This window comes from Gymnodraco acuticeps, unplaced genomic scaffold (assembly GCF_902827175.1).
Source record: "Gymnodraco acuticeps unplaced genomic scaffold, fGymAcu1.1, whole genome shotgun sequence".
In the NCBI taxonomy this organism is placed as follows: domain Eukaryota; kingdom Metazoa; phylum Chordata; class Actinopteri; order Perciformes; family Bathydraconidae; genus Gymnodraco; species Gymnodraco acuticeps.
Genome location: NW_022990583.1, coordinates 2,777,616 through 2,787,397, shown reverse-complemented (window position 1 = coordinate 2,787,397; position 9,782 = coordinate 2,777,616). Strand labels below are relative to the sequence as shown.

The 9,782-nt window shown below is 41.6% G+C and overlaps 1 protein-coding gene across 1 annotated transcript in view; it reads left to right on the top strand.

Moving 5' to 3' along the window:
- Positions 1-654: 654 nt before the first annotated feature.
- Positions 655-9,782, top strand: part of itga8 (integrin, alpha 8) — a 41,105-nt gene continuing 31,977 nt past the window's right edge. The window contains exons 1-6 of the mRNA XM_034228332.1: positions 655-1,066; positions 1,385-1,515; positions 4,252-4,352; positions 5,034-5,154; positions 7,837-7,898; positions 8,421-8,466. Of these exons, the coding sequence (XP_034084223.1) occupies positions 885-1,066; positions 1,385-1,515; positions 4,252-4,352; positions 5,034-5,154; positions 7,837-7,898; positions 8,421-8,466 (643 nt within the window). The 5' untranslated portion in view covers positions 655-884. The remainder of the gene's footprint in view (positions 1,067-1,384; positions 1,516-4,251; positions 4,353-5,033; positions 5,155-7,836; positions 7,899-8,420; positions 8,467-9,782) is intronic.

Below are 9,782 nucleotides of genomic sequence, written 5' to 3'. Positions count from 1 at the left end.
TAAACAGCAGCTTGAGAGTTTGGCTCAAAGTGTGTGGGACATTCTCCTATTTTTCTCTGCCCTGCACACGATTAGATAGATTTTTTTGATAAGACATTTTTTTATAGTCTGGTCTCGCCCGTCACCTCTTCAAACTGTTTTTCATTGCACGATATTATTTTCAGCACAAGAGAAGTATGTTTCCTCGGAGGTTTAGTTAGTGGGAATATCGCCTGGTTTTGAGTGAAACGGTAAGCGGGCCAAAACTGCATACATTTACACAGCTCAAGAGATTTCTGCTGTAAATCGACATATTAATTCAACCTACCGACACAACTACATCAGAGTATGCCAAATTGAAGAAATGCATCACTGTTTTAACTGGTATGGTTTAACAAAGTGGTGTATGGTAATATATGAAGTACAACTCTTTGCATTTTTGTGCTTTCTCTGTATAATTCTGCACTAATTTGACATGGTGGCTGTTAATCTCACTTAATGTTATTTATTGTTTCTGTGTGAAACTCACAATTCGCTGCAGAAAATCTGTCTGCCATAAAAGGAGCGGTGACGCGCCCGTCCCGTTGCGCGCTCAGATCGTACGGTATGAGTGTGTGAGTAAGTGTGTGTGTCTGTGTGTGTGTAGGGGGTAAAGTTTTAAGCAGAGGGCGGGGGCGCGGCTGTGTGTAGTCTTGGGACTCTGGGCAGACCTGGTGGTTTCATGGTGTCAGGAGGCATTTTTGGGGGAGAGCAGTGACAGCAAATTGGCGCGCTTAAACTAGGACAAACCTCACCTGCACGGAGGAAACCATCTCTGTCTCTCTCGCTCTTTCTCCACCTCTTCTGCTTTCTCCCTGTTCCCTCTCATTTTTCTGGAATAGTGCGCTCCTTGGTGTTCTTCGGGGATGGAGTGTGTCTGGGACTGTGTTTCATGCGCTGGGATGTTTGTTCTCGGGCTGCTGTCGGTGCTAAATGGAGTTGGGAGTTTTAACCTTTACGCAGAGCATCCTTCGGTTTACAAGGGACCCGATGGAAGTTATTTTGGCTATTCTGTGGACTTCTACCAAGCTTCCTCCGACAGCAACACGTGAGTTTCAGGACTTAGGTTGTCCCATCAGGGTCCTGATTACACTCTACCTCCACTTCTAATATAACCTGCAAAAACTTCTGCTCAAAAGAATAGAATCTCAATGATGTGAGGTGGACATTTTAACTTAGATGAAAAATAAATGCTGCTTTATTCTCTGAAGCTGCACATACTGTAATAGGACAGGCAATGGTTCAAATGTCCACCACACAGAGCAAAACAGAAATGGATGAAATTGTGCTTTTTGTATACAAGTTTGCATATATAAACTTTCCTGCATGTCTTACATGTACCTTGGGTTTCCTTTTTTTCAACCAGGATCAGTGTGTTGGTTGGGGCTCCCAAGGCAAACACCTCTCAGCCTGGTATTGTGGAGGCTGGGGCCGTCTACTACTGCCCCTGGCCTGGACATCCAGACAGCTGCAGACAGATACCTTTTGATGGTTCCAGTAAGTAACTTGAAAGCTCTTTACATTTTTTCATGTCACAGATCAAAAATAAATTCATGACAGACCTCCTCCAGGCCCCTCTGGATATAAGCATGGTATGTAAACTCATGTTGTACAGGGTTTGTCTTGTAGGGCATGGAAAGGAATAACGTTTTTAGTGAACAAAAAGGAAATGTACCATGTGTTCATATCTCTGAGGCCTGAGGGGATCCTTTTAAAGCCATAGGTGGCCCCATTTGTTCCTACATTTGGAACCATTGGCTTTATGAACCTGTCTTTCTGGTATGTGTGTGTATGAGTTTGCACATTTGCTGTTGCATGAATAAGAGAGATAAGACATGTGGGTCTCATCAGCTTCATCTAACAGAAAAAGGTGGCTGGCGGGTTTACTGGTACAAACTTACATCATGATTTTCAATATATTATCATCAAGGTTAACTGTGTAATCAGCCTGTGTGTGCTTTTGATGTCTCTGATGCACACTTTTCCATCGAGTATAGTGAGTGTGTGCGCACAAGTTAGAGAGAGAGAACAAGTGAGAAAGAGAGAAAGAGAGAGAGGGGGTAAACTGTACACACATGGGAATTTAGTTCCCCTTCAGAGGAAAGGGGGATTGGGTGAGGTCTGTTTTTTATTAGATCTCGGTCTCCATCCATCTATCTCCCTCTCTCTTAGTCTTTCAGTCTCTTTCCGTATTAAACTTCTATCATCTTTGTGAGGACCACAATAAGAGAGATGGAGGAGAAACAGACTTTTTGTTGCACATTTAACCTTAGATCTACAAGAATTTAAGATGCAAAGCATACTCTGAACAGAACTCAGATAAAGTTGGAAGCATATCAGGAGCATTATATTGTAACAGAGTTGACAGTATCAGAAGATCAAGTCTTAGTTTAGAGCTGTTGGCTTTGGGTGGAGCTGCAGCAGAGATACTGGCATGACGAAATCACAAGAAAACTGTTATATCCACTGCTATGAAACATCTATGAATACGATTGGATGATAGCTAGTGCTTCCCATTCAGCTGATGTATCAATGAGCTTCTGAAGCATAAATGAAGCAGCTGATAGCCGATCAGCTGAGGACGTTATTGTTCAGCCTGAACTAAAGCAAGGCTCCATGCAGATGAGGGTAGACCTCAGTGAGGACTATTTTCTTTGCTCTCCTTAAAGTTAATTATGTGTTATTTTCACCGAAGGGCTTAGTTTGAGTGTTAAGTGTTTGGAGAAAATTGTCAGGTTTGGGGGCTATAAGAATAAACATAAAGATAACCAATGTGAGCGTTGTCATGTGCATGTGTATTCACTATAGAGTAAGTTGGTGATTGATGACAGTGGCCACGGTGGATAAAAGTTACAGCAGACCTTTTATTACAGGTATAAACCAGACAAGGAGACACATATACCCTCGGCACAAGTGGTGAACATATGTGTGCACTGTATCCATACATCAGCCTCACATGTGCCTGAGTATGTGTATGAACCTGTGTGTGTGTGTGTGTGCATGTGTGTGTGTGTGTGTGTGTGTGTGTGTGTGTGTGTGTGTGTGTGTGTGTGCATGTGTGTGGCTTCAGTGACGTTACGCAGATGTGTCAAGTCATGCCAGTGTAGTGGGTGGGGGGGGGGGGGGGGGGGGTTGAGAAAGAGCTTGATATAGTGATTGCATGTCCATGATTAAAGTAAAACAAACCTGGTGTTTTGTTACTTATTGCTGATCCATTGCTATTAAATCAGCTTCAGAAAGAAATAGATACATGCATTAATCATATCATCATTTAGAAAAATAAACCCAACTGTTTTTACAATTTCTTCATAGAAACTCGAAGCTATCTTGCTCTTTTCTCATATATCTACTTCTCATTCAGACACAAATCGGAGAGCTTCACATTAAAGTCAGTCTTGTCTAATACATTATTTCTCATTCACTAACTTTACCCACAATTTCCAAATAGTGAGCATTGAGTCTGGTTCTTTAACCTGTAGATTGAAGTTATGATGATAATGATGGGCTTTTCTTATTTCTTATTAGATTCTTCTTACAAATAAAAAAAACACACACTGGAAGTAGGAAATATCTACTTTTTATTATGTAAATGATTAATGTGGGCAAGAAACCTATTCAGAAATAGACTGATTGTGAGTAAACTTTTTTTTTAACGTCCACTGTACACCTGCCTCTATGCAATATGCTTGTATGTGTGTGTATTTGTGTATTGAAGTATGTGTGTATGTGCCAAGGGAAGATGTTTAATGTGGAGGGGTCTGCACGGCTCTAAAGAGACCCAGCTGGTCTTTAATAACGCTGGAAAATATCTACAACAGAGAAAAGACACACATGCACTCACACCCATACTGACACTTTATTGTTAGTCGGCTGGGAAATGCTTGTGTGTGTGTCTGAGTATATGTGTGTGTGTAGCAACCAGTTAGAGAGAAAGTGTTGTTACTTTTTATAGGAAAAGCTTTGACTGAAAAATAAAAGTCCCCAGCATCCTGACAAATGTCTGTTTCTCGGGGGGCAAATGGTGTTTTGATGTTTGTAATAGGCCTGTTTAAGACTGTGGCTGTTTGTTCTTGCTTATCAAGGACAAATGCTTTCCACTTACTCGGGCAGAGCTTCAGGCCTGTACATTACCACAGTCAATGTCAGCTTTTACTGGCGTCATTATGAAATGTCTCTTTCATTCTCTTCTTTATGTCTTTTCCACTTCCCCTCGGTCTCCGTCTCTCTTTCCAGATAACAGAATGATAAAGGTAAACGGCACCAGGGAGCCTGTGGAGTTCAAGTCTCACCAGTGGTTTGGAGCCTCTATCAGGACACACAAAGGGAAAGTGGTGGTGAGTGAACATGACATCATCTGACATCAGATATAATACACCTGTATCATACATGCATGGAAATGACAATTTACAGAGACATTTTGGGGCTTTTCTAAGTCAGTATTTCTTTAAACAGCAGCAGAGGTGGGAAGTAGTGGAATACAAATACTTTGTTACTGTACTTAAGTACATTTTTCTGGTATCAGTACTTTACTCAACTACTTATTTTTCTGACGACTTTTTGCTTCTTACATTTGTAACACAAATACCTGTACTTTCTACTTCTTACATTTTCAAAACAGGTTTGTTACTTTAGTTTTAATGTGTGTTTGGTGGCTTGATCATTATTATTTAGAGTCATTTTGTGCCTATTGATTTGAACACGATCCATCATTTCCTGGTCTTCTCTTAACAAAAGGGACCAATGAGAACTTTGTCATTTTCAGCAAAAATCGAAACATTCATTAGCTAACAGTGACATTATTGTTCTATTAATATAAAGGGAGGTCAGTTACTCTATAAAACAGTTGGTAGTTATTGGTACTTTTTACATTTCGAAGCCCATACTTCTTTACTTTTACTTGAGTAAAGAAGTTTAGTCAGTACTTCTATTTTAAACACGAGTATCTTTACTTCTACTTGAGTAAAGGATGTGTTTACTTTTGCCATCTCTGAAAAGCAGTGTTATTTGTTGTGCAGGCATGTGCTCCTCTCTACCACTGGCGGACACTGATGAGCGGGGAGCAGGAACCAGTGGGAACCTGCTATGTTGCCGTCCAGAACTTCAGCGCCTACGCAGAGTACTCACCCTGCAGGACCAGTGAGTCACTCTTCAGCCCCCTCTCAAACTGTCTCCATCGCCCTTTTCCTTTCCAATTTCCCTTCCTTTTGTTTTTCTCCTTCTCTCTCTGCTGTCATTGTGACCAAAAATTAACCATAGCATTCAGAATACATGGATTCAACAGTCATGGTCCTTACATACCGTGTCTTGCATCTGAGTTTTAGTCATAATATTGCATAAAGTTTAAAAGCAGTGAAACCAATTTTTATGTCAGCCTATAAACCACAATATCTAGGCCTCAAGTTTAAAGGGGGAGTTACCCGAAACTTTTCTCACTTACTCTGGTGGGATTTAGCAATGGAGATAGTTTATTTGTTCAGGTTTTGGTGAATATGTCTCTTAGATTCATTCCTCCAAACCACTATAATTAACATTCATTATATTATGTTTATAGCATTGTATATAGTATATTGAAACAATTAATTCCTGTAAAATCGGCCTGTTGGTAATCCACTGACTTCACTGTAAACAGTCGTGCTTGACACTAATATCTACTGAAGAAATACTCCATATGAACTGTTAATAGCATGTTTTAAAGGTGGGGTATGTAATTTATTTCAGAAACACTTTTTGTTATATCCCATGGAATGCTCTTAACATCCCGATAGCAATGAATATATTAAATGCTTTGACAATAAATACATTTTAAAAATGTCATCTGTGGAAGCCGTGGTGCTGTAAAAAGCACGACCAATCATCTGAGCCGGCCCGGCTAAAATAACTGGATGGCCTACCTGCCTGTCAGCCTTCTATCTGTGCACAAACTTATCTCGTGCCCTCATTGGTCATGTGTGTATTGGAGGAGGGGCTCTGTAAGGAAGTCTGAAGGAAGAGGCAGATTTTTTTCTAGGTTGTGTACATTCAAATTCTAGCTCACTTGAGCTAGTTTCTCCAAAATTACATACCCCACCTTTAAAGGTGACATGTCATGCTTTTCCGGTTATTACCCATCCCCTTGTGTGTTATGAAGGTTTTTATGCATGTAAATGGTGTGCAGAGTCAAAACCCTCAAAGTACACCATGTAGCGAGTAAACTCTAACACAGAAAATACCTCCCCAAAACGCCTCGTTGGAGATACGTCACTGTCCATTTGATTCTTCCGGGTACATCATGATGTCATGTCGTCCCCGAAACGAAATGGACCAATCCGCGGAGCCGTTACGTTAAGCCCCCGCTGATTGGTCCAAATTGACACTCAGTGCAGGCAGCTCTGCTGATTTCTCCTTCCTGGCTGCAGGCTGATAACAGACAGTTGGGATCGCGGCAAAATTCTCTCTGCAGACCCATTCTCACAGCGTTTATCAACCTTTTTCTTACTCAATATCAAGCCACACTTATTGTTTTTACTTCGGCTGTGACTTTGTGTGTGCTCAGGGTGAGTTTGGCTGTGTTTCGCTGTGTATCGCTAAACAAGGAAATCACACCTCCACGGAGCTCAGCGCGATTCACAACGTCCCGACTGGTCCCGACCAATCGGAGCACACTGGGCTCACATGGAGGGGGGGGGGGCAAGAGCTGCAACGAGCCGTTTAGTGGAGAGAGTGAATACTGCTGAATGCACATACTTTACAGAGATGCTGTATGCGAAACCAATGTGAGTTTGGAAAATTGCACAGTATAAATCTATTCTAGTAGACCTCAACAATGGAATTATGATCAGTGGAATTGGCCATGACATGGGACCTTTAAAGACAAAACTCTGTGACTCATAGTGTATTTGCCAAATCTCTCTTAGAAACTGCCCAAATAAAGCCTATATGTCTGGAAATGTGCATTCTTGTATAGTGCTAGCAGACTGGTAAACGTGTTGGCTTGATTTTCTCTCTCTGTCATAATTTTTCTGTCATGGGTTCTGAATGGGATTCCTAGCCCCCTCCCCTTCTTCATCTCCAGTTTTTATCTTTTTCTTCTACTTTCTTCCTGCGACCTCTCTCACCCTTAAGAGCGATATGAGGCACCAGCAGAGTATGATAAGGAGAAATGGAGGCTATCAGGTGGCACATCGTAAACAGCAGATCAAACACAGCCCTTATCCTCCACTCCATCATCCGCTCTGCATTAAAATAAAATGTCACACTCACATACACACAGATTCATACTGACCCTCCCTCTAGTAATGGAAGCTTGTTAAAGATCTCTATGTTGGTATTTATGTTAGTTCTGACTAATCTCGTCTAGAGTAATCACATTGTAAACTCAATTGTTCTCAAAAGGGGAATAACAGAGAGGAAGCATTTCTTTATTATGTGTGCAAGTAAGATTTGTCTGCCTCCAACAGCTGTTTCGCTTCATCTTAACATTCATAATCTACGACCGCTCAGACTATTACAATAACTCAAACTTTGCTAACATGTGCACGTGTGTTGTTACGCATCATTAAGCTTCACCCCAGGGTGCCTCTGAACTGTAGAACAATTTATGATGTGCACATACATTCTGTGTGTTCATGTGCAGTTTAACGCAGCGAAGAAACACACCTCAGTGATTCTACAGCTTTATGGAAACAGTAATGAGTTGTCTTTATTTTTTTACAGTTGTAAAAACGTTTTATCTGATTGTAACGCTCTCTTCAATGTTAGTTGAGTGCTTTGTTCCAGAACATTTTAACTAATAAGATGCTTTTTTTCAGTGTTTGAAATGCATGTGTTTGTGGTTTTCAGATGATCCAGACCCAGAGGGACAGGGGTTTTGCCAGGCTGGCTTCAGTGTGGATTTCACCAAGGTAAAGATTGCTGCAACACTCATACTCTTTCACCATGACAACCCCCTGCACACATCTTGTCCCCCGTCAGAGAACAGGAAGAGGGGTTTATTCAAAACATGAGACTCCCCTCTGAGATTTATGGTCACTTGGAAGAGGAGAGCAAGTTTGTCCCTAGAGGAGCCTCCACTCATGATGTGACCCATTGCCTCTGAACACAATAGACCATACACACACACACACACACACACACACACACACACACACACACACACACACACACACACACACACACACACACACACACACACACATGTACATTCTTCCAATGTATAGTCAATGTGAACTTTGGCCTCTGTCTCATGGTCAAACTCTACCCTCCTGTACAGGAAGCTGTCATTCTTCCCAGGATGTCAACAGGCATGACAGCAGGATTCAAAATGTGCATGCACACACATCTACACAAGTTCTATCCCCCTCTAGTTTGAAACAGACGCAAACATATGTCACATGACTAACCCTCACTAATTGTATTTATTCCAGGAAGGAATGCTGGTGGTAGGAGGACCTGGGAGCTTTTACTGGCAAGGTAACTGTAGCCACAGTGTCCTAAGTTTGGTTTCTTTCTTGCAATGATTTCATAAATGGGAAAGTGATCAAATGAGAGAAGAATTATGGAGATGAGTTTAACAGTCAGAAGAGCCCACATACACACACATGCGCTCAGACACACTTGCCAAATCTGCAATTTCATTACAGGAGTCTTACATAGGAAAAGGTGAAAGAACTGTGTCTCTTTTTCCTCACGGCTCTCCTTAACTTTTTCCTTCGGTCGCTCCTTTTCTCCATGTCGCCTTCTGTAACAGTGTAACAGGAAATGGGTGTTTGGGTTCCATAATGAGCTGATCGGGGGGTAATGGAGTGTGGAGGTACTGCCCCTCTGCCCCATGATAAAGTGCAGAGAGACTTGAAACACTTTAAATGAGAGGAAGAGGCTGTAGGGGTGAGAAGGACAGGGGAGAATTTAAAGACTGATAGAGTAGAAAGAGCAGGGAGGACAGCGCGAGCGTTAGATGATTGTTAAGGAGATGACAGAAACAAGTTGCTGCAGGGAGAGAAAGATGAGACTTGAGCGGTCAGACACAGAGAGAGAGAAGAAGAAAGATGGATCTTCTGCTCAATACGCAGAGATCGTAGAGTAGAGGGGTGAAGCTTCTTAATAGGTGTAGACACAGCAAGATTGTGTCAGAGTTCAGCTGCTGAAGTGTGGCGCTACTCCCACAACTCCAGGTGTGTGACAGTGTGTGTGTGTTAGAGGAGTTTTGCAGATGTTCGCAGGGAGAAGAGAGACAATGACTTATCAGTTGCACATACTAATTTCTCTTTCCTTTCAACTCCCTATCCGTCACGTAACAGCTCTTCATTTGCTCTCGGTAGATATTGACCAAAGTGGCTCAGTGATGGATATTTAAAAACTGCTATACAATTATTATGTTTTTATGGTTTTGGGTTGTTGTTTGGCATCGCTGCTTTTATTTCATATGGTTGAATAATAAATGTCCAGCATATAAGTCTGCACTGGCAGGCATCACAGACAGTCTAATGGACTGCTCCCTCTCTCTGCCCTCAGCGTGGCAAGGCTGGCTGCCTCCAGTTAAAACACTTCCTCCGAATCTTTATAAAAGCACTCAGCCTGGATTTTATGGGCTCTAATATACAACGATTATCTTCAGCCTTCAGCCTGAGTCATCTTAATAAAAAACTCAACCCTTCTATATACATTCTTGTTATCTCTGGGTAAAAAGGCCACTTCAAATGAGCTGCAATGACTTATGTGTTAACAGTTTGTAACACGGTGTCTCATCAATCAGATAGAGGTTTAATAATGAGTTGATATAGTGATGT